Source organism: Rhipicephalus microplus, chromosome 1 (assembly GCF_043290135.1).
Source record: "Rhipicephalus microplus isolate Deutch F79 chromosome 1, USDA_Rmic, whole genome shotgun sequence".
In the NCBI taxonomy this organism is placed as follows: Eukaryota; Metazoa; Arthropoda; class Arachnida; order Ixodida; family Ixodidae; genus Rhipicephalus; species Rhipicephalus microplus.
Window position 1 is genome coordinate 234,300,561 of NC_134700.1, and position 27,320 is coordinate 234,327,880.

General features: G+C 44.2%; 1 protein-coding gene across 5 annotated transcripts in view; it reads left to right on the forward strand.

Annotated features, from left to right (window-relative positions):
* The window catches only part of msn (serine/threonine-protein kinase msn), an 84,209-nt gene extending 56,889 nt beyond the window's left edge, over positions 1–27,320 (forward strand). For 2 of the 5 annotated variants that reach the window (XM_037412308.2, XM_075891624.1), the window contains 10 exons: positions 1,449–1,707; positions 2,507–2,718; positions 7,729–7,795; positions 10,058–10,227; positions 12,155–12,235; positions 13,139–13,159; positions 13,979–14,057; positions 18,201–18,281; positions 21,368–21,507; positions 23,332–27,320. In XM_037412308.2, the coding sequence (XP_037268205.2) occupies positions 1,449–1,707; positions 2,507–2,718; positions 7,729–7,795; positions 10,058–10,227; positions 12,155–12,235; positions 13,139–13,159; positions 13,979–14,057; positions 18,201–18,281; positions 21,368–21,507; positions 23,332–23,415 (1,194 nt within the window). In that variant the 3' untranslated portion in view covers positions 23,416–27,320. The remainder of the gene's footprint in view (positions 1–1,448; positions 1,708–2,506; positions 2,719–7,728; positions 7,796–10,057; positions 10,228–12,154; positions 12,236–13,138; positions 13,160–13,978; positions 14,058–18,200; positions 18,282–21,367; positions 21,508–23,331) is intronic. The other 3 variants (XM_075891623.1, XM_075891625.1, XM_037412309.2) reach the window with 2 other exon arrangements.

The window sequence follows — 27,320 nt, forward strand, 5'->3', positions numbered from 1 at the left end:
TTTTTCATGTGACTTTAGAGCATTTGCGACAGAACCCCACCAGCTAGGTGTTGTATGAAGGAATCTAATATTGTGCTGAATTGTGAATTCAACAAAAGCATTGGAAGGTTTAATTGTTTATTTATTGTGTGTTTGGAGACAATATATGTTGATGGGAACCGAGCAAAGGGAACTCTTATGAATCAGCTTAGAAAGACAGCCGAGTAAGCAGTGTGTCTATTTTAAACCTTCTATACATTGGTAATAACAGGCAGCTGTTGTGATAGCATGTCTCATGGCAGCATGTCTCATACTTGCTCACTATCAGCACTCCTAATTGATATCGCCACTTGCTATGGCTGCAAGTGTGTGGTGTAGAAGGTAAATCTACAGCTACCGACACTGTCCACAAGCTTTCGCAAGCAGCCTGCATGGTGAGATGGCTCGTCGTACACCCCAATGCAACGCCACGTGTTGCTCTAATGCTGCCCAGTAATGCTTTTTTTTGTTGTCATTAATGCATGTTTGAGATGAAAGAGCCGAGATCACTGGACAATGCAGCAGGGCAACAATTATCTTGCAGATCAATGCACAATACACAATAGCCCATGCTTTGGTTCACAATTAAGCCTCTTGTCTCAACCTTATAGGGTGAAGTGTAGCAGCTGTCTGTGGACTTGAGATGGTGCTCCTGAATGCTACTCTAAAGCAAATCATAAAGCAAGCACCTAGTTGAGAAACATCCTTTTTCTGCAGTATATTTGTGCATTTGAGTGTTCTTAGCTATGAAGATGCAGCTCAAGAATCCTTGAATGAGCTTGTTGAATAGCAGTTGACCAACTGAACACATTTTATGACTTTTATTTGCATGTATTTTAAATTTTATCTCACAACGAATGATGCTAACTCCGTAATTTTTACGAAACAAGCTCTTTAGTGTTGTCGCATTAATAGGGGTTAGCTCTTTGCACATGTCATGATTACTATTATTACTATTCGTCACATGCAGTTTTTAATCTTATACTGACAACCTCATTGCTGTCTCGCACGGGAAGAATAGGGTTGCGGAGGTGTGATTATAAATCTGAATGGTGAATAACTTTAACTAAAGTAATAGTGCTTTGATCTGGGAGGACTGCAGCTCAGACATTTACATGCCTGTACTGACGCTCACAAATAGTGTGCACTGAGCATTTTATTTTTAATAGGCCCACTTCGGCAAAGGCTGTAATGCACTTTGCCCTCTCCTAGGAGGTGTTGGCCTTCGTTGTGCCTTCTTTTATCGGTTGTGGCTGGACTATGGGCAGGTTTTGGGTTTTGCGCGCTGTTGTGTGCATGGCATTCCTTTCCACTGGTGTCTGCCTGCATGTGTACCTAAGGCCTGGCCACCTTGTGTGTGTGTCCCGTCTTCTTTTTTTATTTCTCCTTCCCCCTCCCCTTTCTTTATTTTTCCCTCCCACCTCCCGTAGTACCGACAGGCTCTTAACCCACCGGCTCCACCTCAGTTGCAGTTGCAACAGAAGCAACGCTCCTTCCTGACATTTGGCTTTAGCGCGGGTGGGGGCAGCACAACAGGGGGTGGGGGCCCCCCAGCCCCATCTCCTCGACGGGAGTCCCACGTCAATGTCAACGTCACACCCACCTCGCATGAGGCAGTGAGCACCACCCCGGAGATCCGCAAGTACAAGAAACGCTTCTACTCGGAAATCCTCTGTGCAGCTCTCTGGGGTACGTCACATCTTCCGCCTTGTGTCCCTCCTTTACTAAGGTGCACTGCAGCATCTGGCAGAAAAGAGATGAGACAAAAAAAAAAAAAAAACATCGATGCCAAAGTGATACCTTGCTTGGAAATAAACTTGTTAACTTGTTTCAACTGGAGAAAATGTGCAGCCTGCAAAACTAATGTCAGCAGCATTGTTAAACGTTCTTGTTTCACCTGTTTTCATTCTTATTAGGTGTTTAGCCTTTACATGAAGTTACATAAAGAAACTATGACTTTCATTTATGCAGTAATACATTCTTTTCCATTGAAGGAATTCATATAATGGTGTTGCCGTCTTTATAATATAGACAGTACAAATGTGGGGTCATATATGGAAATGGCCAATAGTTCTTTCATGCACACATATCATGTTCACTGCTATCGTTAGGTCATAACTGTGTGCAAACGTGTTTTGCCAATTGTGCGTATGTTGCAGTATTGCTCTAGCCACAGTTTCTTTGCAAATAAACTAAATGTAGAATACTCGACTGCCACTAATAGTACAGGCAGACAACTACATCGCCAAGTAATGCTGCAGCTGTGATTTCATAGCAGCTTTTGCTGTAAAGAAAAAAACTAATGTGGACGTAAAGCCCATTTCAGTGACAAGTTTTGCCCCTCTTCTTTCTGTAAGCAGTTGACAATGCTAAAGGTGAAATGATTCTCAAGAGTGGTTATTCTTGACTCTTCCCCCCCCCTCCCCATATGAATATTTTACCCAGTAAATTATTAATCTCATCTCGTTTTTCACTTCTTTCAATTCAGGGGTGAATCTGCTGATTGGCACGGAGAATGGCCTGATGCTGCTGGACCGCAGTGGGCAGGGCAAGGTGTACCAGCTCATTTCGCGCCGGCGCTTTCAGCAAATGGAGGTGCTCGAAGGCCAGAATATCTTGGTCACCATCTCGGGCAAAAAACAGCGTGTGCGCGTCTACTATCTTTCCTGGCTCAAAAGCAAGATCCTGCGCACCGATGCGGTCAGTCTGCCTTCTTCTGAATTGGAGGAAGCTCTCTTTAAAACTAGCCTCATGGTCAAAGCACTGCAAGTCATGCGAGTTGTGAAAGCATGCTTTAGCAAGCTTGTGTATAAAAATTTACCATACATACGATTCAACTGCAGCATTTCTTTGTTGCTACCAGGAATTACGTCCAGATAACTGTGTAATGAGTTTTTCCACATATGCCAGCATTGTTGACTCCTTGGAAGTCTGAATCTTCGTGCTCTACTGTGACCAATTCTGTTCAGCACGTTTGCACTTCTAGCCCAGTAAGAACACTTGCAAGGGCCTTGCAAATATTGAACAGCTACATATGAACTCGGCAGAAAGCTGGTGCTTTTTATCACTTGTATGAGAAGTTATGAGAATTTACTGGGCAAAAGGAGAGGCTACACTTGATGCGCAAGGTTCTTGTTTATGTATAGATCTGAACGAAATTTTCAGTTTGTGTATTTATATGTGCATATTCTAAAAATATAATCACTTTTTTGATAGGTCACGTAGTTTCCAAGATACTCCACAATCAATGTACCGTATTTACACGATTGTAAGACGACTCGAATGTAAGACGACCCCCCCAAAATCGCATCTCGAAAAAAAAAAAAAAAAAACTCACGTAGGCCGCAAGCTTCGCCTCTAGTTCCGGAAAGCGGCCAGACTTCGGCCCGCGAAAGCCACGGCGCTTGGAGTCGCACGAGAAAATTTCCTCGCGCTGAAGCCGCCACTTCCGCACGACACATTCACCGATTCCGAACTTTCGTCCTCATGTCACGGCACTCATGTCAGACAGAAGTGACTCGAGAGAGCCGGTCGTGGACACAAGCGACAGGAGCGGCGACGCGCCCGCTTAGAAAATTGTATCACAAAGAGGAGCTCTTCCGTCAACTACCAATACCCCCTCTACGGCGGCTCTTCCATCGATTACCCGTGCTCCCTCAAGAGCCGTGCGCTCGTCATAAAGGCACTTGTAATGCGCGCAGTAGATGCTAAAAAAGAAAAGCTTTTGTATAAGCACGCGGAAAACTATGCGCTTTGGGTTGAGCGGGAAACTATTCGAGATGACAATACATATGGTTCGATTTCAATTCTAAGACGACCCCCCAACATTGGATTGTCAAATTTGAAAAAAAGGGTCGTCTTACAATCGTGTAAATACGGTATAACCTGGGTCCTTTGTTTGGAGACTAATTAGCATCTAAGCAGAAAGCACCAAAACATTGGCGACAGTGTATAAACAATGTAGAAAGTTTAAGGAGTGTAATGTGCTATAAATCAATTTGCTGGGCCAATTTCAACAAGAGTTAGAGGACATCAATGCTCACAAAGAAAAAAGCCACCTTCACCTTTCATGCATATGACCCAATTAAAAATGTTCTGTATATTGCCTTCAAAATAGGCATACTGCATACTGCATGCATTTATCTTTCTGGCAAAAAAAAAATTATGCTGATAGCTCAAATGGAACAGAAGTTATTTCCCTTCAACTTGGCATATTTGCCAAAATTGCTGTTTTGAGAAAACGAGAAAAAAATGTTTTGAAACATGTTTATTGAAAAAATACTAATAATATCTTATGAAAATGCATCAGGGGCATAATCTGGATGCATCCCACCCTTATGCTTCTTCTTGATCAGCTTTTGCAGACTTTGGGACGCTTCTCTATTTATTTGAGGTTGCACTCTGATGACAGTCCTTCTCCCTAGCTTTCGGGAATCTGCTGCTGAATATTGTGATGTCCAGCTGCTCTAGAATCGCAGCAAATGCATCGACGTTGCCAATGTTGAAGCACAGTACAGCTTTTGCTACAGCAGCTTGCACAGCAAAAAGAGAAGCATGCTGCTCGTTTGATACCAAACTCCAAATGACAGACTGGAGGATTTCTTGTGAATTCCGAGTCTTGCCTTGCTGGCATCTTGCCTCGCTGCCGCACCACTTGACTCCAAAAATAGCTAAATTTTTTGCGCTGTTGCCGACATCGATGAAAGACCCTCAAGCGTCATGGTTGTCTCGCGGGTGTGCGCGTCGCGAACTTCACTGGCACTTATCACATCAGTGTCTAACTGCACACGGCCGGAGTCGACATAGTGGGCGCTGTCAGGAAGGCCCGTGTATACGTGCACTTCACTGTTGACAATAGCATTGGCGCGATCATAATCCACAGAGCGTCCGTTATTCGGGGAAGCCGTCTCGGCTCACTCCTTCATTAATAATATCTTCAGTACACGTGCGGCCAGCGTCAACGCCGCGCACGCACGAGAAACCGCCTTCGGTTACGACGGCGTTATCAAACAACGTCCGCGCTTGCTCCCGCGACAGAGTAGCAGCACCATTGGGCTTTCTGCCTCGGCCTTTCTTCCGTGAACAGCCAAAATTATGCTGCAATCAGAACTTTTTCGCACCGCCGGGCACAGCGTGACGCACAAGCACGTTAGGGATAAGGGTTACGACACATTTGCAAGGCCAATACCCTTTCAAAATGGCGGCAGGCACTGCCAGCGAGTTTTTCTGGCCAATCGGGAAGCGCCATTTTAGTCACGTGCGTCAAGAAACCAATAGAATCATGCCCTGCTCGAGATTTTGACTTCGCTTTTTTTGCTTTTGCGAGGTCACGTAGTTGTATACTGAAAAATAAAAAAAAAGCTAGAAATGCGACCTTTCCAACAAGACCTAAATGGCTTCGGTGGAATACGTGCCGTCGGCGGTTGAAGTACGGTTGAAGTACAGTTTACTCTTCAATTTAAAGGTCTGCTTGTGTGAAGTTGCTCTCTTTATGGGAAATAAGTGGAATTTCGAAGCCAAATTTTGCTGATACAGTCGATCCCGGATATATCTAACTCGGATATATAGAATCATTGGTTATATCAAACAGTTGAAAAATTTTCTTGAATTTCCCATGCAAAAGTATGGGACCGGTGCACCCGTATATCAAACTCCCGTAGAGTGGGACATCCGGTATATCAAACGCTGCGCCGTGCCGAAGCCCAGAAAGTGTATTTTTCCTAACAAATATTGATCCATACTAGACCACATTCTAACCAGCTCCGATCCTTTCTCGCGCGCAGGTGACAAAAAAAAAACAGTGTCATTTCATCGCGCTGATCTGGTTCGTTGCGCGGCACTTGCGTGTAGATCGGTTCTTATCGTGCGGGCATAGTGTTTTCCAAAAGACCGATTGCCGAGGGCACTGAAAGAGAATGCGAAGTGACTCTGTGATCTCAGTGCAATTTTCGCATGTGGTTCGAATTCCCTTCCTTGTTTGTGCGACCATGTGAGGTATTATTTAAGTGTTTTCAGTTTCAGATTGCATGTCTTGGAGGCTATGCTTTTTTTTTATCGTTTTGCATTAAAGCCTCTAAAACTAGCGGCTGTCAGCTACTAAGCCACAATGACATTGATATCGCCAACATGTCGACAGTGAGAACTCCGGCAAACTCGGCGTTGCATCTTTTGAGCCTTGTGGCCTTCTCGCCTCGTTCCTGATAAATCCTCATTCGGGAGTTAAACTGAACGTTAAACTGCGCGTAGCGGTGAAAATTACGACTTGCGCTTGAAGCAGCGTCGAGTAAAACACTGTCATAAACGTTCCTTGCGGGCCAGGTGATGACTACGAGTGTGTCATGGCCGCTGACAACGGTGTACGATGCCTCAGTGAATTCTGCGACTTATCAGCTCTTCAGGGCACCGTCTCGGACAATAGCGACTTCATTGGTACAGATGACTGCGTTTCTGACTGCATCGATGCTGAGATTTTGGCTGCTGTTGCCGGTGCCGTGGAAGTATAGCCGTGCAGTTACGAATGCGCGAACGCCTTCGCTTCTGCTGCTAACCAAGCTTTTGCCGTAGAAAAAAAGATTGCATTGGTGTTCTGCATCAATCAACATTGTGGGCGAAGGAGTTTCAATGATAGCTTCAATGATATTAAGGATGACTGGAACTTGATGGCGTGCAAGAAGTAAGACAAGTTTACGGACTAAGTCAAGTGGGGTAACCTGCAGCTCGCATCTTGTCTTTGAGCGAATCGTTATGTTAGCTCTTCTAATGATTTCTGAGGCCTGAAATTCAATTTATGCCTCCAAAATGCATATTTTGTATTTCGAATTCTCGATATATCGAACTGTTTCACGATCACCTTCGAGTTCGATATATCCGGGATCGACTGTAAGGAAGCATCGGGAACGCGAAAATTATTAAGAGGGCTAATACGATTTTTGGGCCGATTTTCGACGTCTAAGTGCCGCATTCCCCCTTAATTAACCTACAATTGACTTGCAGATTGTTCTAATGGGGGTATAATCTTGTTTTACATGAGGTTGTGTGTGTTTTCTTTGTGACTTGGTCTTTACAACTAGCTTAATTGCCAGAAAGGACCAGCTTGTGAATTTTCAGTCGCAGTGTAGCAATGCCTTAGAACTATACAATGGCTCATCCTCTCCAGCGCCTTCTAGTGGGTTACCCTCTTCAAAGCAGAGCAGCTCGTGCAGAGAGTCGGTCCTCTCGCTTTAACTGTAGCTGTTGCGCATCGTCGCCGAGTGCCCGCCAATAAACGTCTTAACAGCACGTACATTCCAATTCTGGAGACATACAAAATCAGTGCTTATTAATGTACAAAGCGGAAATCTGCATCGACAGTAGTGTTAAATATCATGCTTTCTTAGTTTTGTAGTTTTTAGGGCGAGGACCAACATTTCTTGTCTTTAGCAGTAGTGCTACCTCCGCAGGGTCTTTGTCCTGACACAGTGGCTCAGTTTGTTGTGGTGTTTTTCTGCCGAATACAAGTTCACGCATGCAGTCTCAGTCCGCGAAGGCGCATTCTAATGATGGTAGAATTTAAAAACACATTTACTATTCTCTTGGTAGACTGTGAGCTTAAGATGGTCAGAATTTATCACCACTCCTCCGCTACATAGCCTCTCTTACCCTGTATACGATTTGGAATGTTTCGTTCCACAGATAAATGAGTGCCTTCTTTCCGTTTTGCATTGCTTGCAGCAAGTTGAAAAGCGCAATGGCTGGATAAATGTCGGAGACCTCCATGGTGCAGTGCACTTCAAAATAGGTGAGTCCACGGGGATTTTTTTTATTCTTGTTTTTAAATGTTGGCTTATGTGCCTGGTGCACGCTGTGAATTGTATGAAAGTGCTAAAGTGCAGTGTTTAAACTGCTTACTCACTCTTCTAAATCTATTACTGTGATCTTTTTGTAGTGTATGTATTCCCACTGCAGCTGTGGCTCTTCTTCCTTCTTTACGTTCACATGACTGTCCACTTTTTCTTGAGCTTTTTTAGTAAAGGAAAGGCAGGCTGCTGTCCTTCCCTGAAAGTAGTGTTGCATGTTGTAATAAAGGCGTTTACTTTTTTTCTTTTACCACTGCCACTTGACTCTGCTGAATCAGGTGGGGTGTTGACCGCACCACTTCGTGAAAGCTTCATAATTGTGTTCAGCGGTAGGTGTGAGTGAAATTAGGTTGATGATAAGCTTTTAGCGTAATGAGCATTTGCTTTGAGTCACGTGATTACCTGCCACTTGTGTTTTTGCCGGTGTCACATTTAATGTAGTGCCAAGAAGGAGCGGGGGGCACTGCAGACATGCTAGCAGCAAACATTAAAGCTTGCTTGTGCCAAAGTTTGGAAGCGTTATTTCAACAATTTTGCTAATGATAAGGCTCAGACATTGGCATAACCATTAGCTTATACTTCAGCATTGTCTTTCTACCGAGGGTCCCACAGTGCTGTTTAGTGAGGTAGTAGGCTTGACTTTCACTGAGTGGTAGAAGAGCTGCGTTCTGGTCTAAATTATTTAAAGGCCCTTTCAAGACTAGGTTTATCTCAGCTGAGGTGTTGCTTTGAGGTGTTCAGTAATCTACTGAGCGTCGTTTGCGTGAATGTGACAGTACAAGATCACGTTTCCAAGTGTGTTTAAGAAAGCCGCCATGACACTGTTTATATGTAGTACAAGTTTTTCCCTGAGGTCGTAGTGCCACAAGGTGTCTCATGAGGGAATTGCCGGTACACCAGGCTCAACAACCGCAGTTACCATTTTCCAACACCGAACAGTCTTTCGAGACGTTGTGGTGCCAACAAGCTTTTATGGATTCTGGCCGCTGCTTAACCATCCTTGCGGTATATCACCTAATTCCATCACATCTTTCATAACGCTAAGACATGCCTGTGTTTACATGCTTTGTACAAGTCTACTCGGATTCTTCGCCCTCGCCTGAGCACATTAATGTGATGCAACACTGTCCCATTCACGTAAGCGTGGCTGCAGTCAATGCAGTATTGGTGCAAGCACATTCTTGTTGAGCACAGTCGAGTGCCCAACCTAAGTCTGAGTATCGTAGTGATACCTTGAAGCTCTCCATAGGCATTGGCTGTGGTGCTTTTCTTGTCGCTCCATGTAGCCTTTGTGCGTGTAGAGGGGACTGCCAGCGTCCGTTCCCCCCTGGCCCTTCCCGTTTCAGTCGTGCATGTTTCACTTTGTGTGTTTGCCCCTTTGCAAGGCCCAAGCAGCAGCTTTCTGACAGAAATATTTTTTTTTTCTTTTCTTCTCTTCTTTCTTCTGCTTCCCCCTGGCTTTCTCTTCACTCTCCCGGGGGCCTTCTCTGCCCCTTCCTCCCCGTGACTCGCTGAGCGCAGTGGTGTGGTCAATTCCCCAACACGATCTAAAGGAGTGGGAAAATACCTTTCGAATTTGGAGTGGCAACGGTAACTAGTGCTTTCATCCCATTTCTTGAAGCCCTTGGCCCCGTTCTGTGATTTCCTTTGGTGGGGCCATTTCTGCTTTTTGGAATGCGTTTTACCGGAAGGGACCATTTCCTTGTTTTATCTATGCTTTTGCCTTGGTCTTGCCCAACGCTTGCCTGCATGCGCTCTTCGGAGATGTTTATGGGCAGTTTTAATGGTAATGATGCATAGACTGCTTTTTGATTGCTTCTCGCTGTTACGAAAAAGCGTGCCCCATTTTTCCTGCATGAATAAATTTAGTTGGCACTTTCAGTGTTCACACTGCCCTGCCAGTTTGTTTGCCTAATGTTTTGCATGAAAAAGTGATTGTTGTCGGTTGCCAAGATTCGAACTTTCTCATTTTCGCAAAAGTTGAGGGAGCATGCACAACCTTCAAAAAAAAAAAAAGTGTTGGTCTGAAGTTGAGTTCAAATATAGTAACACAAAGCTGCCCATTTATTCATTTATTCAGCTCCATCTTTCGAAAATATTTTCAACCGGTGCATGCGAGTGCTGTTTCAGAAGTATCCTGCTTGCTACTTGACAAACAGCCGTGTGTGCTCTAGCGTATCGTCTTTTTTTTTTCCACTTTTCAGTGAAGTACGAGCGCATCAAGTTTCTGGTGATAGCGCTAAGGGACAGCATTGAGATCTATGCCTGGGCACCCAAGCCGTACCACAAGTTCATGGCGTTCAAGTCTTTTCCCGAGCTGATCCACAAACCTCTGGTGGTGGACATGACCATCGAGGAAAACATTCGCCTTAAGGTGAGCACCACATGCTCTCGCTACTGCAATTTAGAGATTCTCGGCCTGCATAATTTGTCGAGTGCCACCAGCCACAGCAGTCTGGTCGTTATGGTGCTTTGCAGCTGACCTGAAGGTCACGGGATCAAATCCCTGCTGCCATAGCTGCATTTCGACAGAGCAGAGACGAAAATGCTAGAAGCTCGCGTGCTTTGATTTATTTACACATTGAAAAAACCCAGCTGCTTGAACTCATTGGAGCCCTCCAGTACAGTGTGTCTCGTAACCCTGTCATGGTTTTGTGGCTAAGACCGCACAGTTATTACTTGTCTAGTGCCTGGAAGAGTGAGCAAGAAAATGCTTTCGCAATACGCCAAAGAGATTGACGAGTACCGTAACTACTCGAATCTAACGCGCACCTTTTTCCGAATAAACGAGTTCATAAATCGCATGCACGTTAGAATCGAGTACGAAAAAAAAAAAAATGAATATGGTCATTCTATTGAAATCGGCATTTCTAAAATGGCCGCCCCCTACGTGCGTCGGCATGGCGCGTCGACCATTTCTGCCTACGTGTTTCCCATGTGCGGCACTTCGTACGTGTGCTGAGGAATTGGTCATCTTGTAGTGCATATGGAAGAGCCGACTCCAAAAACTCGAGCGCACCACGATGCCGCTTTTAAAAGTAAAGTCATCGCGTGTGCTGAAACGAACGGAAATCGGGCCGCATCGCGGTTGTTTGGAGTTCCCGAAACGTGCGTGCGGGACTGGCGAAAACAAAAGCAGAAGATTGTCGACAGCAAAGCTTCACGCAAAGGCTTCAGTGGACCACAGCAGGGTTGGTTTCCGCAAATTAAAGAGCTGCTCGGCGAGTATGTACTTGATCAGCGAGCGGCACAGCGGCCCGTGACGACAGAACTGCTCCAAGTGCGGGCTATGCAATTAGCCTTAGAAAAAGGTCTAACGCGGAGCCAGTTTGAAGCGAGCAGGTGCTGGCTAACTAACTTTATGAAGAGGAAAGGCTTTTCCCTCCGAAGGTTAACAGGCATATGCGAAACGTTTTGCGGAGGAGTACGATGAAAAGCTTCACAGTTTTCAGAGGTTCGTCCTAAACATGCGGCACAACAACGGCTACCTGCTTGGGCAAATTGGGAATGCCGATCAGACGCCTCTTTACTTCGACATGCCTGGCACCACAACCGTCGAGAAGAAGGGGGCGAAGCAAGTTCGCGTGCTGACATCGGTCCACGGTAAAACTACAGTGACGGCAATGCTCTGTTACACGTCAGATGGGCACAAGCTTCCCCCGTACCTCATATTTAAATGGAAGACGCTCCTGAAAGGAGTCGTTTTTTCGAGTGGTGTGATCGTGCGGGCCAGTGAGAAAAATGGGTGCGTGTTGTAATCGATCTCTTAATTTTTTTTTTTTTTTTCGACGTGGAAATCGGGTGCGCGTTACGATTGAGGGCGCGGTAAAATTGAGTAAATACGGTATGTAACCACTGCCAGTAGATTTAGGAAATGGGGAATATAAAGAAAGACCCCAGACTAGCGAGAGAGCAAGGAACTGGAAGTAATCATTGAAGAGACTGACTTGGTATTTCTAAAACAAAAAGTTTTCAGCTATGGAACACTGATGTAGGGACGAAGAATGTATCGTAGCAAGGCACATAGAGTAGACCATTTCATTTCATAAATATTAGAAAGCTTTCTGCTCTAAATGCTCTTTCAATAGTCTAGACGTTAAGTGTGCATTTTTTCAGCATTATTGGTCTCCTGTAGTACTGCCCGCTTGAATTTCTCAAAATTTTCTCAACTCCGCATGCAGATCCAAAATGCAGTTGGCTCATAAAGAAGTCTCGCGTTGTGTGTGCTGTCGCCCTATGTATTTTAGCCCAAACACTTGAAACCGTGGATTCTTCAAATTATTTTTCTGAATTCACCTCAGGTGGTGTATGGATCAAGCCAAGGGTTTCATGCAGTGGATTTGGACTCGGGAGCTGTTTATGATGTTTACATTCCTTCCCATGTAAGTCTTCTTTATCAGGTTGTGCGGTGTGTGTGTGTCCCCTCTGCAATAACTTCACATTCAACTTGTATTCGATTGCTCCGCCACGGTGGTCTAGTGGCTAAGGTACTTGGCGTGGGATCAATTCCCAGCTGCTGCGGCTGCATTTCTGATGGAGGCGGAAATGTTGTAGGCCCGTGTGCTCAGATTTGGGTGCACGTTAAAGAACCCCAGGTGGTCGAAATTTCCGGAGCCCTCCACTGCGGCGTCTCTCATAATCATATAGTGGTTTTAAGACGTTAAACTTCACATATCAATCAACTTGTATTCCATTTATAAATTCTTGCTGGCCAGCAGATATTCACTGGGGCCATTTGGTTTCGTCGAGGGATGAAAAAGCGTTGTCAAGTGCAGGAGGGTAATAAATGGTGGTTGTAAAATATACTGCACTAGCAGCAAAACTTAGGCGAGTAAATCAGGGGCGAATATTTTTTTACCGATGCTTTTTTATTGGTAATGCTTTTGTGCTTCTTGAGCTTCAACCATGGTTGGGTCAACCACCTGTGCAATTAACGGGGTTAGCTGGCCTTGAACTGCTGATGGTAAGACTAGAACTGAGCATGGCACATCACTACAAAATACCGGCCTAGTGCACCTCGGCACACAGTTCCTTGAGTGCGAACATACCCTATTTTCATGACGTCATCTTTATTGCTGTGGTTCTTGTAAAGTACGAAGGGATGATGTCGGGGAAAATCAGCAGTAGCACGGTGTTGTCTTCATCAAGGTGCAAGGTTTCACTGTGAGAAACCTACACCCAGCAACACGGGAATAATAAAGTTCATGATGTCTGGTAGTGATATTTATTATAAGAGGGCATGTGTGTTTCATTTGTGCTTTTCCTTTTGTGCTGTCGAGGAGCAGTTCCAGGATCGTGCAGCGGGGGTAAGCATTGTGCTGATTTTCGGCTTGCTGAAAAACTTGTAGTTTATGCAGTGCTGAGGAAGAACGTATATAAGCACCATCTTTGAAATTGCTGTAATGCATGGTCACAAGCACGCTGCACTCTCAGCTATCAAGTTTGCTACTTGTTCTCCTGAAGCAAGTTACTTCCTTGCACATGAAAATCATTTGAACTTAATGGCGCATGTCTGTGCATTCTAGAAGGTCAGATGTACTTGCACTTACAATTTAAGGTTGCGTTGGTATGAAATTTTACCGACTTGATAGCACAACTATTTTTCACACTCGAAGAGAGACTTGGAGGTATCATTATCAAACTTTACTGTTTGCACCGTTGAAAGATTTTCGCTATACTTGGCACTACCCCTTTAAGGTGCTCCTCACTCTGTTGAGCTTGGATTGTTATTGATGCTGTAGTTTCACTAAAATATAAAAGTTAGTGTTGGCATCACACTGGATAAAAGTTAGTGTTGGCATCACACTGGATTACTGTGCACACTTTTCTAATGGGTTACTGCTCGAAATGCATTGTTGTGTCTAGACATTCCTTTCATTTTCTCCATAGAAGTTGCTTAACGGTAAGTTAACTTCACGAATTTTTGTGCAAGTGCAGCTGCTTGTATATTTCTACTCATGTCTTGTGTCTTGTTTGTTCAATATTCAAGAATGGCTTGTCTCCCCACACTTATCTATATATATACAAGTATGAGTTGCTGCACTCTGGCTGCATTTGCGTAGTGACACAAGTATTGCGCACTTCTGTAAAAACTGGCGCTCACAGATGATTTTCTTACCTTTCAGAACCAGGGCCAGATTACCCCCCACACCATTGTGACTCTTCCAAACTCCAAAGGAGTTCAACTACTGCTCTGCTACGACAGTAAGGCTGTCTATTCACATTTTTGCGCATCACTGTAATGAAGTACAAGTCTCTAATGAAGTTAGACGTGTCTATTCTCTTGGTATACATTTCGTTGTTTGCTTGTCTGGTGCCTTGTCAATTAAAGCTGTGCAGTAGGTTCACTCTGTAGAGCTTTGTGGCAATTTTTTAATGCTGAAACCTCAGCAAGGTCTTTTCTGTTGGCTAGTGCACCTTGGCACATCCTTTGCAGAAGGGGACAGGCAGTGTAGGGCTTGTGTGAAAGGCAGCTCAGTTTGTCATAAAGTGTGAAGAATATATTTTCATTGTGAATTTAAGATATAACAAAGTATTTTTGTGGCAGATGCGACTTTGTTATAATGAGTAAAAAGTACACTCATTATAACATTGTAACATTTTTAGTGTACAAAGCTGGTAGGTAGCATTTTAGGGAGTGATGCTGTCATGATATTTTCTAGCCCGGTTTATTCCCAGCAAAATTTTAATACTAGAAATAATGTATTAAAAACTTTGGTTATACAATGCAGTTTTACGGCGACCCCGCATCTTACGACGGCTTTCAGAATTCGTCAAAAAAGGAACACATTTACTCGGATAAATGTTGACCAAATACAGTCAAACCTCGATATATTGAACACGGATATATCGAATTTTTGCCTATATCGAACGATTCCTATATCACGCGGGAAATCGCATGCATTATTGATTTTTTATTTCAAAGTTTGACATATAATGGATATATCGAACTCGGCCACCCCAAACCGCCCGCGCTCCATTGACAGGCGGCGAGCTTTCCCGCAACTCGCGAAAGTAGCGGTAGAGCGGCGGGCGTTTACGAATGCTGCACACATCGATGGCGCCGAGAGCGCCACTTTTAAGGTAGCGGTGTACTCGCGCCGCAGCCTTGCAGCTTGCAGTCGTTGCAGTCTCTATGGTGTCAACAGCACACTGCGCACTTGTTGGGAGGATTCGCACGCAGGATTCCAAGCTTAATGGTTGTGCCCTCGCGATTTCCGGCGCCAGCGTAACTCCCGCTGACTGGTTCGCCCTCCGCGGTCTCCTGACGCCGTGCAGCTCTCGCATTGTGGCGTCCCGCCCTTGGACTGCTTCGACCGGATCCCCACTTTCATATCCCCTTCTTTTTTCCGTGGCTTGCCTGTCTATTTCTTCATCTATTTCCTTCTATTCTTTTTATCCCTCCTTCCCCCACCCCTATAAGGCACTGCGCCTTGTCGCCTGAAGGCAGACAGAAATTGGGTGCCTTTTCCCTCTTCCTTACAACCACTACCACCACCACTTGTTGCAAGCTCCTCCCCCGTAGCATCGGCAGGCATCGGTCGTTGTGCTCGCAGTGTTCGTGCGTTCGGAGTTCGGCCTGTCGCGCGCTGTGGTGCGCGACAGGCCTAACTCTGAACGGCGGAGCTCACGGATGTGGAGATTGTGGTCGAAGCTACTGCTGAGCAGCCAAATGAAAACTCTGCCGAGGTGGATCCCGCAAGCGCTGATGATGCCCCGCTCCCGACATCAGCTGAGGTCGTAGCTGCCTTGGCCCTTGTGCGCCGCCACTGCGGCCCGATTGAAGGCACCGGCCTATCACTTACGGATCGCCTGGATTATATTGAGGACGCAGTCGTGCGCGACAGGCCTAACTCTGAACGGCGGAGCTCACGGATGTGGAGATTGTCGCCGAAGCTACTGTTGAGCAGCCAAATGAAAACTCTGCCGAGGTGGATCCCGCAAGCGCTGATGATGCCCCGCTCCTGACATCAGCTGAGGTCGTAGCTGCCTTGGCCCTTGTGCGCCGCCACTGCGGCCCGATTGAAGGCACCGGCCTATCACTTATGGATCGCCTGGACTATATTGAGGACGCAGTCGTCAAACACGCCATGGCCAACAAAAAGCAGGCTACTCTTTCTCAATATTTTAAACCAACACAATAAATACTATGTTTGAATTTTCAAGTGAGTATTTACTGCACCATGCTTGAACGGTTCGTTGGTTGTTTTCAGCAAGCTGTTGGCGCATTTTTTTCGTGATTTTTTTATATCGAATTCCAGATATATCGAACTATTTCGCGATCGCCGCGCCGTTCGATATATAGAGGTTCGACTGTATTCACGAACACGAAATTTCTACTTGTGTTCCCTTAGGTTGACAATGTCTTTTTGGAATGGAAAATTTATTCACCTGGAAGTTCATGCGCTTCTGTATATGCGTCGATTGTATGCGTACGTATCCAGGGTCGTTACCTAGTCAAGCTCTATATACACAGAGTAGCTTCAGACGGCCTAAAAACTGATAATTTTAAGTCTTCAGTACAGGGAAACTTTTTCTAGTCGACATACAGCTGATCTCCTGCCTTTGTCACACTCTGTCACAGGCTTGCACATGCACAAGGGTGCGATGCACCTCTTTTCATCGTGCAAAATTACTTTCACTGGCCGTAAATGTTCATAATATAAGCGGGACATCACCAGTTGAACTTCACAGGCCAACAAATTACAACACGCACAGATTAGTCGTGAGCGAAGGCATTCTATGGAAACTCGTAGTCTGTTGCCATTATGTGATGATGATGACACTGTGTCAGACAGACTCTTCTGATGGGAGACTGTTGCCAGCACGGTCTCAATTTCGTTTCTCACGCGTAGGCAATTTTTGGGCTTTGTTTATCAGTAGAAAGATGTGCATTGGATTCGACTTTTTATAAAGTTGAAAATAAAGATCCGCTCCCACCTCCTTCACTTATGTTGGGCTGCCATTAGATGCCACTGGCAAGAATATTTTAATCTGCCTTCCTTGCAGAGGCACAAGTTCTTACTGTGGGCTTACTCAGCCAGTCTGTACCTCTTTTCTCGGCAAGGCTTAGTGCCACTGCCTACAATCTTGTTTTTTTTTTTTTTTTTTTTTGGTTATACAATGCCCAGATTATAGGACCATTTTGCATGGTCCCCTGAAAGTCGAATAATCAGGGCTTCACTGTTTGGGGAGAGTATTTTCTTCGTTGCACATTTGTCATTGTGTCAGGCACATCAGCATCATGCACAATGAAGAAGCTTCTGAAGCAGCATTTCGTTGTCCAGCATGGCGACGAGATCGACAGGATGGGCGGCAGTAGAGCACGTCATTAATGACAAGGAGGATTACCAACGTGCAATAGGTAGCATAACCACTACTGCAGTTGTCGTGTGGTTGTTAGTGCTCGGCAGATCTTTGGTTTCATCCATGATTGCATTGGAAGGTTACTTGGCAGCTGTAGTAGAGCTGGTGGGGTAGCCTTGCTGGGTGCACAACAGTGTACAGGTATGCAGTTATTTCATTCGAGTGCATAGAACCATGGATGCTGTGAGTAATGGACTTTAAGATAAAAGCTATGGGGCCATCTTCTTGCTTGGCAAGGCAGGCTAGCACTTCACCTGGGTAAATCTCTAGACTGAGGCACAGTCTGAGGCAGTTTGTTGCATGAATAGCAACTTATGACCAAGGATCTGGTTGTGGCAGTGCCTTGCATGGACTTTTGGGTGGGAACTCTATTCCGAGGCTGTGCCAATCTTGATGTGCGCTGGCCTGACTGAGAAAGAAGTGTGGGTCTATATGAAAAAACTATACCTCAGTGTTGCTCCTAGGTGATGCCATAAGGAGTGGCATGTCATCTGCAGGCAATTTTCGTTTGGAGCCAAGGGTGCAATTCCCACAATTGACCACAATGATGTCATCAATATGCGTAAGTTGTCCATGAAGGCAACAGTGGCCACACTTGTTATAAAAGAGTCACTGGTCATGTGGCTCGGCCATCCACTTAGCTGCCGACTAGCAAACGTTCTTTGCACGAGTCTGTTTTGGTTATTTTTGCTAATCAGGGTTGTGTCTGGCAGTAATGCTGCAATGACACCCTTTGATGAATGGCACACTGTTTGGATATCTTTTCGGCAGCTCAACTACAACCTTGAGTCGGCTCTGAGGCATCTTTTTATGAACATGTAATTTCCTTGCAACTAACACAACGATTTTGCGAATTGAATACAAAATTTCAACTTTTTCTTTAGCATAGCATTGCTTGTACATGTGATCTTAACTGTGTATTGTTAGTGTTACTGTAGGATCATGCAATCACTTACATGGCACTGCCTATTTTGTTTCCAGATGAAGGTGTCTATGTGAGCATTTATGGCCGAGTCAGCAAGAACATTGTCCTGCAATGGGGAGAAATGCCGACGTCAGTTGGTAAGATCTATGTAATATTTTAAATGCGAATGCATTTCTTAGTCAGGTTACGTCAGCCGTCCGCTCGCCGGCAGGTGTCATAGCTCTTCTCTCACTTGCTCTCTCATGGCAACAGCTATGGGCACATGCACTTATTCTCGCGCCTAACAACTGGAGCAGGTGGTGCGAGTGGACAGGAGGAGCCCGCTCGTGCGTGTGAGGGCACTCCCACTGCCAGAGCTCGGCGGAGCTCCCGCGTATGTGGAGGCAGTGTAGGCGAGGGTAGGTGCAGTGCTTTGTCGCTCTTCTCGCCGTTTGCTCTCTCTCCTCCATGCACCCCACTCTCCTGTCCGCTCGCTGGTACATATATACAGTCGAATCTCATTTATTCTGTAGTGAAGAAGATGAGTGCTTTATAAAAGAGTGCCACTCTAAAACGCCTCATTTTAATTTGAACTTACGGTTAATTTGAACTCGCGCTGAGGTCCCGTAAAAACTACGTGCATTCCATGGGGTGAAACTCCCCGTAATTCGAACGCGCAAGCATTTGCGACGATCAATTCGAACGTGCTGCTGAAAATGCTCTCAGCGCCACGCCCAATCCTGCGGCGGCTCCTCCGACACCTCAACCCTGTGTGCTAAAGAAAAGAAAAAGGGAAAAAAGCCTCCAGTAGAATGTTTGCTCTCTCTCAAATGCTGATCTGCAACGCACCTGTGCCAGGCTTCTCCCTTTCCCGTCCCTGCCGCGTGAAGACCCTTCTCCTTTCAATGCAGCGCGTAGAGGGAGAGGAAAAAAAGAAAGCTGTTGCTCTCTCTTACGCGCCGGTGCTAGGCTTCTTCCCCCTTTCCTGTTCCTGCCATGTAGATCTTTCACCTTTCAACAACATGTGCGAAAAGAGCAAAAAAAAAAGGGCTGCTGTGGAGTGTTGGTTTTTTCTCAAATGCCAATCTGCTTCTCTCCGTGTCGAGACGCAGTTGTTGTGATCGTCTTTAGAGTGTCGGCGCTGGACATTGCCACACGCAACTTCTTTTGCCAGGAGAATGCTCAAGCCGAAATAGAAATGCTTTACAAGCTTCGTGCGAAATTTACTCTCTGCAAGGCAAACGTGTGCAGACGCGCATCACCGATTACTTCAATTAATTACGGATGTCCTGTGATTTGTGAATAAATCTTTCTTCTGAAACTTTTCCCTCGTGTGTTAGCTCAATGCACAAGCGCCACTGCATGGTGATCCCTCGGTTCATTTAGCTTTCATTAATTCGAACTTATTTTATCAAAATAATTTTGGGGCCCTATCAATTCGAATTATCGTGATTCGACTGTATGAATGGAGGGAAGCGTGCACCTCACTCTCGACCGTTAGCTGGCTGATGAATGTGTAAATAAAGAGTTACGATATAAATCCTCGTCTTATCATTAATTTACGCCATTAAAATTACTATGCCACGCACACATTTCGTTTGTATGTTTTATTATTTCTATCATCCTTGATACTTCTCTTCAAGCAATAGATTGCATAAGTTACACATGTCACATCTACTAGTTCTCACAGTGTCATATACTACTTTGGTGTATGCAAGACCATTCCTTGTTGTATACGTCAACTCCACCGTGTTGGGGCGCACTCAGTGGTATGAAGGTCAATCGGTGTTCAGTCTAATATTTCACCTCTTTCTGTGCCGCGCAGCATCGCAAATCTTAGCAGATGAGATTGTGAGCGCCCAGTACATGCATTCCTGTTGCCTGCTCAAATTCTCAAACATGGTGAACGACCCTTTAAGGCGATCGCCGGCAGAAGAGAAGCTGACCTTGTTCGGTTAGACTAAGTTAATATGAATGAAAAAGACCCTTCTGGCCAATTAGCACACTGGCTATTTGCTCCTTTGTAGCCCTTCTCAGTCATGCCGAAAAAAAGAGAGAGAGAGAGAGACCCAGGAACGTGTTTATTTGACAGTGGACACTTAAATCACCATGCTAGACTAGAAAAAGGATAGACCGTATTCTTCAAACCCTGCGGGGAGAAAAAAATTCTATGGCTATGCTAACCATTAGCGCCTTTGTTACCGTCATAAACTATAACATTTCTGCTTGCTTTCCTTGTCTACACACAGATTCCACAGGTCTTTCTTCGGAAAGTTGAATTTTTGGAGAAATTTTATTATGTATATATTTACGGTTTTGGGGACCTAAAACTGTGTTTTTTCTGCCTATTTTTGGCACCTAATACCCGATTTTTTAATGCCTATAAATCCGGTTTCTAGTGATGACGATAAATTTTAAGTTTTCATTCTGTGAAGTTAAAGTTAAGTAGTTTTGACATTATTTATCATCAAAATAGTGGGCAAGCCTAATATTTATTTGAAATGCCGACACATTCTTTGAGTACTTTTTTTTCTTTTACTAGTGTGTGTGTCTAGATTTTTTTTTCTTTAAATTCATAAAAACAGTTAGCTGTGTTTGGCTTGGAGGCATGTCAGGATCTTGAGCAGAAACTGTTAACTGAATTGGCATTGTGTTGTGAGTGTTCTCGCCTTAATCAGATCTCCTCAATCATACGAGAGTCAATGCAACGGAAGCCTGCTATACTTGTAGCAATCCTGCCTTGAAGCTTTCATACCAGCTCACCATACCATTATAAATTTCAATGGTCTGTTCAAGCCTAGTTCATTTTTTATTAGTAAATGTCAACTTTTATTTTTCTTAAGGAGCAAAAGATTAAAACCAGCATGTTTAAGTACTTTTAAATGTATCACAGTAGCCTTATAAGATAATATGAAATTCATAATATTACAACGATGCATGGGTGCTTAAATATCAACATGCAATAGTACAATCCAAAATTTTTTTCCTTCTTTTCTCTTCTAATGATCAACCTCTCACGTCAAATGTAATGAAAATACACTTCCCCTCTCTCACTTTTGTTAAGCTGGGTTACGGTAAGTCTGTGTTTACTCATTGTTACTGTGTAGTTGCTGTATTCAGTAAGCTGTGGTACATTGGTTGAAGATATGTTGGCTCGGTATTGCCTGTTGAGACCGTGTAGTTGTGCTTTGTTCGGCTATGTTTTGCCTTCCAGTGACTCTGCATTTTATCTGTCGCAATGCAGCGTACGTCGGCACAGGACAAATTATGGGCTGGGGCAACAAGGCCATTGAAATTCGTAGCGTCGAGTCTGGCCACTTGGACGGCGTGTTTATGCACAAGAAGTCACAAAAGCTCAAGTTTCTCTGTGAACGCAACGACAAGGTATGGCCACATGACTGCAACACATTCTCGCATGGTTCAGTTGCTGGAGGGGTTAGCTATGTGGGAAAGCCAATCTCTCTGTGAGAAAAGGCACATGTTTTGCTTGCGAATGATAACACAAATGTTTTTCAATAAATCATAAGTCTATAGTTCGATGTGCTGAAGCAATACCTGTCAACTTTATGCTGTTTGACATGCACATTCTTCTATTTTCACACGTGCGCTGAGGTGAACAATTCTTGCTGATCCAACCAATGTGAAAAAATCGGCAAGTAGCCAGGTTGCGGGTTCAATCTTAATCGTTGTGGTTGCATTTCGGTAAAGGTGAAACGGTAGAGGCTGGTGTACTGTGTGACATCAGTGCACGCTAAAGAACGCCAGGCGGTCAAATTTCCAGAGCCCTCCACTACGGCGTCCTTCGTAATCGTATTGTGGTTTTGGGACGTAAAACCCCACATGTTATTAATCGGCAAGTAGTTGCATGGGCCGAATTTATTGTTTGTGCCAAGCATTACAAAGTGCATCAACAGGTTTGTGTAAATAAAATATTTGCCCATATATTTTAGGCTTGCCAGGCATATAGATCAAAATAACGTGTAAAAGGTAGCCAAGGCCTAACGTAACGTCAGCGCTCGTGTTCGAGCGGAGATTTCGGTTTTATCGCAAGCAAGTGGACGCTTTGTTGTGATAATGTGCGCACCATAAGTAGCACTTGTCGTTATATTCGACCGATGCTTGGCCGTGGCTTGTCTATATTTATTGTGCTTTTTTGAAAACGGGTGGCCTACAGTGTAAGCACAAATGGCGTTTTTCCAACAATATGCTTGTAGAGGGCCTTTATGCTAAGCAGTTTAAAGCACGAGCATGGCTCTGTGGCAGTATACTGGACTGCCATGCAAAATGCCAGAGTTTGACTCTGGCTCGAAATGCCATTTTTTATTCTTCACTTCAGTCGGGTTTTTTTTGTTTGTTTGCACCGTCGAGGCCAGTACCAGATCCTAGACATGAGTCTCTCAACGCTTTCGCATAAAGTTTCCAAAGTTCATTTTTGCTGTGCCTGGCTTGATGTACTACTCAAGAGTCACCTGTGGGGGTATACCAGTACACCATGGGTAGCGTTATACAGGTATGTGCCAAATGTGACTGCTCGGGATTTCGCAATTTAAGTGACAAGCAAGTCGGGTTATTCATTTCAAGACCCATGAATCAAGTTAGTCATGCACTCCTCTGCCAATCTTGGTATACACCAAGTTGAGGGGATGACCACGAGAGCATGCAGAAATGTAAACGGCTAGAAAGATGGGCCAAAGTGCCATTGGTTCACTAAGAAACGTTTCGCATTCAAAACTGCCCCGGTGATGAGCCTTTGCTAAAGGCAGAATGTGCCTTTTCACCATTCAGCTCCAGTTTTATTAGCAAGTTTGTATACTTATCATCACCTTTTGACTTGTCTGAAATAATTTGTGGGTTCCTCTTGTGGACTGTCTTCAAAGCTTGCATTTGGATGTGACCAAGTACAGCATCTTGACAGGGTGCCAGTAACAGCTGTTGCTCTTAACTCTAGCATGGTCTTTGCAGAAGTGCGGTTTTTCAAACGATGCCAAAGGTCTACATGCCTCTGAACTTCTCTGCTTTTAGTTTTTGAGTTCACAGGCCGGGTTTTATCGTATATTGCTTCTAGTACTAGTACTAAGCGGCTTTGTAAAAGTTTTCTGTAAATCGTTGTTTTGTAATTGAGCCACCAGAGCTCGACCTTTTTCTTTTTTTCCTTTGGACGCACCATTTGTGAAGGTGCTCATTAACATATTTTTCTGTGCTTTGTAGGTGTTCTTTTCGTCGGCCAAGGGGGGCACCTCCTGCCAGATCTACTTCATGACGCTGAACAAGCCAGGAATGGCTAACTGGTAACCATGGTACCAGCAGGCCGCCTCTTAGAGCCAGCAGGCATCAAAAGGCGTAGTTTACAATTTCCCTTAAAAAATGTCTCCATCCTGCTCGAGCAAATGCAGCAGTTTTTCCATCTTTCTGGAATTGGTAATTCAGTCTTGGAGAACAATTGATGACTTTTTTTTCTCCTACTATAATGGAAGCTGGGGCTCAAACTAAGCGAATATTTCGGCTGCCAGTGGCAATTCAGGCCATTCTCTAGCCTCAGGCAAGCTGCACTCAACGCTTTGCAGCTGCCTTCGGTGGTGATGTACTGCGTGTGCAGTTCATAAAGTCGCTTTCCCCCGAAGTTACTCAATATAGCTGCACTACAAAGAGGAATTGTTTAGCCTCGCCTAGTCCATTACATATGATATTTTGTATTTTCACTTACGAGTACCGCGCATTTCAAGCCTGATTGTGCTCTACGCAGCCTTGCAGTGTGATACTTTTATTAAGTAGTTTAATCATTTCACCTTCGTAAGTTAATTTCATGTTAATTTACCTTTTGTTATTTTCTTTTTGCCATCCACCTGGCACACGGTTTATGCAACTCAAATTATGAGTATGAGCAAACAGATCTAGTATTTTACGAAGATTTTTTTTTATTTTCTTTTATCATTTCTTTATCCTTGCAGTGTTTGAAATGCTATGTGTGTGTACTTAGCAGCATTTCTGAAACAGTGCAGTGTTTTGCAGAGTTGTAAAACTGCTGCATTTGCTGCAGTGTGCTTACTTCTGCCTGGACTGCAATTCGCTTGTCACAGCCAAGTGACTGTCTGACTTTGAATGTTCTCTATTTTGGGGCCATGTCATGCTTCTGTCATGTTGACCAGCTAGCAGCCCCGAGGTGTGCAACTGGCTGTGCCGTTTTGGCGGCACAGCCAGTTAGCGCCTGCTGTTAGCGCCTTCTGCAAGCTCTTGCTGCTCATGATTCACTGTTGATTCGTCAAACCCAGATTTTAAAAAGCGATTTTGCCTGAGGGATGCACTGTGTTCTCTAAGCATAGCTTCAGTGGCTTAAAACATGAAAAAATAAACAGGCGACTGCTGCTGCGGCCTTGTTGTGGAGTTGGCCATGTCACATAGTGCACATAGTTACGGTTACATATCTACATTTTTTTGTTTGTGCAATACTCCTCTTAGTCTATCTGAGCAGGTGGGCCCTGTATGCTGCTTTCCTTTATACTGCTTGTGTCATTTGTGGTCCAAGGCATGGTTGCTCCTAAGTTTTCTTATATACATATTATACATACATATTATATACATATATATATATAGCAGTGGCATGTGAAGGCTGTTGTCTCTTCAGCTTTTGGTAAATGTCGTGAACTGTATTTATCGTGTACAGAATTTATCTATTTATCGTCCCATGCTGAAGGGAGGGGAAAGACTTGCTTTCACCCAATAGCTGTTCGCTGTTTGTATGTTTGTTCTTTCTTTAAGTGCCACTCGACAAACAAAGCAGTTTGTGTTCTCTTAGCATAGTGCTCTTCGTGACAGTGCTTGACACATTTACACTGGCAGGCCTGTTTCTGGAGTGTGCATACTAAGGGCATGGTCTGAAATGCATGGAGTGGACTGGGTTGCAGGAAATATAACATGCTTTTGTCTAGGTGGTGTGCAACTGGCAAGGACCGCTAATATAAACTTATTTTGTGCGTTTGCCTCGCGTCGACCAGTAGGTGCTTAACTAAACACCTGGAAGCGTAGGTACCTTTATTTAACATGGCAATGTGATCTGTCTTTTAAAATGGCATTTGCTCTGCATCGAATTACTATTGCTGGCTGTATTTGTACAGTCTGCTCTTTTTTGTGCCACCTTAATTTTTATATATATTATGGCAGCAGAATAGACAGTTTCTTACATTGAGGTGAACTATGAAATACACCCACGAGGTACTGGGCATGAGCTAAGCACTCAGGCAGTCATTGTAGTTGGTAATAGAGTATGATGTACATTTTGTTTGCTCAAAATTTCACAGTCACTGAAGAAAGGGGGAAAGAAACTAGGTTTCTACCACTGGTGGGCTTAAGAAAAAGCCCTCGCACTTTCCTGTTCGTTATTGTACAGGTGCTAGTCTAACACCCTCTGACTTTGCTCTTCCCATGCTTATGTGTGCACAACCACAGGCATATCTGTTGCCCAACATCCACACAAATTATCATTGCATATTTAAACTTGAGCACGATACATTGCCTTATAGCTTGTGGCAGCAGCAACAGCTTCAATGAACGGGGTGGCTTTGAGGGCCCATGCTTTGTTCCAGCACCGTTTTCAATTTGGGTTGAAATCGGCTGACAGAACAGTGTATCCTATTTGTCTGAAAAGGCCTTGTAGTTGCTCAATGTGACCTAGCTGGTCTATTCAAAGCGAGCGGCTGGGCACTGTTTCCCAATATCAGTGCCTCCTTGAAGCTTGGCTGCCACCAGTGTGTCTGTGTGCCAGCACTTGGCATGATGGCATGTGCTGTTGATTTACCTACTTTGCACCAGTTCTTCACAAGCTGCTCATCTGGAGCACCGTGCTCAAGGGAGCCTCAGCCCTCTTCCTCTTTTTTGTATTTGCTTTGCTGTAATTTGCTATGGTGTTTATATAACGTCTGGATACTGCAAATTTTTGTATAAGTGTCCAGTGGACAATAAGTTATCACAGCTCTGTAATGTTCCTTGTCTTCATTTTATTTTTTTATTGAAACAAGTCCTCCTTCATTTCATGCTGGAGATGGCGTATGTTGATCATGTGGATTTCAAAAGAATTTGTTTTCTCACTGGTTAACCTGTTCATGCCCATTTATTTCTTTTTGTTCCTCACGTGCGTGCCCACTTCTTTCTCCCCTTCCTTTACATATATATATATATATTTTTTTGTTCATGTTTGCAGTTTGATGGCTTTGTTTTGTTGTCCTAGTTTATTGCAAAGTAGTCAGTGTGACCGTGGAGCTATATTTTGTATATATTGACAAAAGCTCCTTTTGCTTATAGTAGGTTTAAAATGGCGAACAAACTCATTCAATCACAAGCGGGAAGGAATATTGTCAAAGTTTAATCAGCGTTTACCACAGGCTCACTGCAATGTCAATAATAGTGCCAAAGCCTTCCCCTACCCCCCCCCCCTCCTTTTTTTTTTGTTACGGGGCTCTTGTTGCAAGTGGCACTTGATCCCTCTGTGCGTTTATTAGTTAGTTTTTTTTTTTTTCGTGCGTCCTGCACATGTCAGAGGTGCGTCTGATAGTCAACTGTACGCGATGAGAAAAATGTGTGTCCATGTATATAAACATATGCGTATGTGACATGATTTACGAGTAATCGCATCCTTTTGCATATCTGCTTTCTGGAGCATATATGGTACTTTATAGAAAACTAATAACCTTTAGCATATTTATGGCTGACCACTGCACGACCGCAGAGCTTTGGAAAAATGTCAAGTGTGTGCACGCTCAGAGGTTTCCCCCTTTATGCTAAACATAAGATACGGCCATGGTGGTATTTCCGGAGTTTTCTCGGACAAGTGGTAGGGTGTAGTTGGCATTTCACGTGCAGGCAACGCAGCCAGTCGTCAGCATCAGATACATAATCAGCGTTTCAATCTGGCTGCGTGCAGTGTAGCTTTGCGATCGTGCTGTGTAGAGAAAAGGTGGAGCGAACCAAGGTGTACAATGGTAGACCCATATCTATTGAGCTACTACTTCACAAGTGTTTGACCAGGGCTATGTATACTGAATGATGTGTCATATAAGCCAATCTTTTGCAAGGCGTTATCCCAGGAGAACTTTTTTAATGCATCCTTGAGAAAGATTAAAAAAAAAAAACACAGCGGCTATGTAACATACACGTGCGATTTTATATGTTTTAGTGATTCTGTCAATAAAGTTTTACAGATTTTT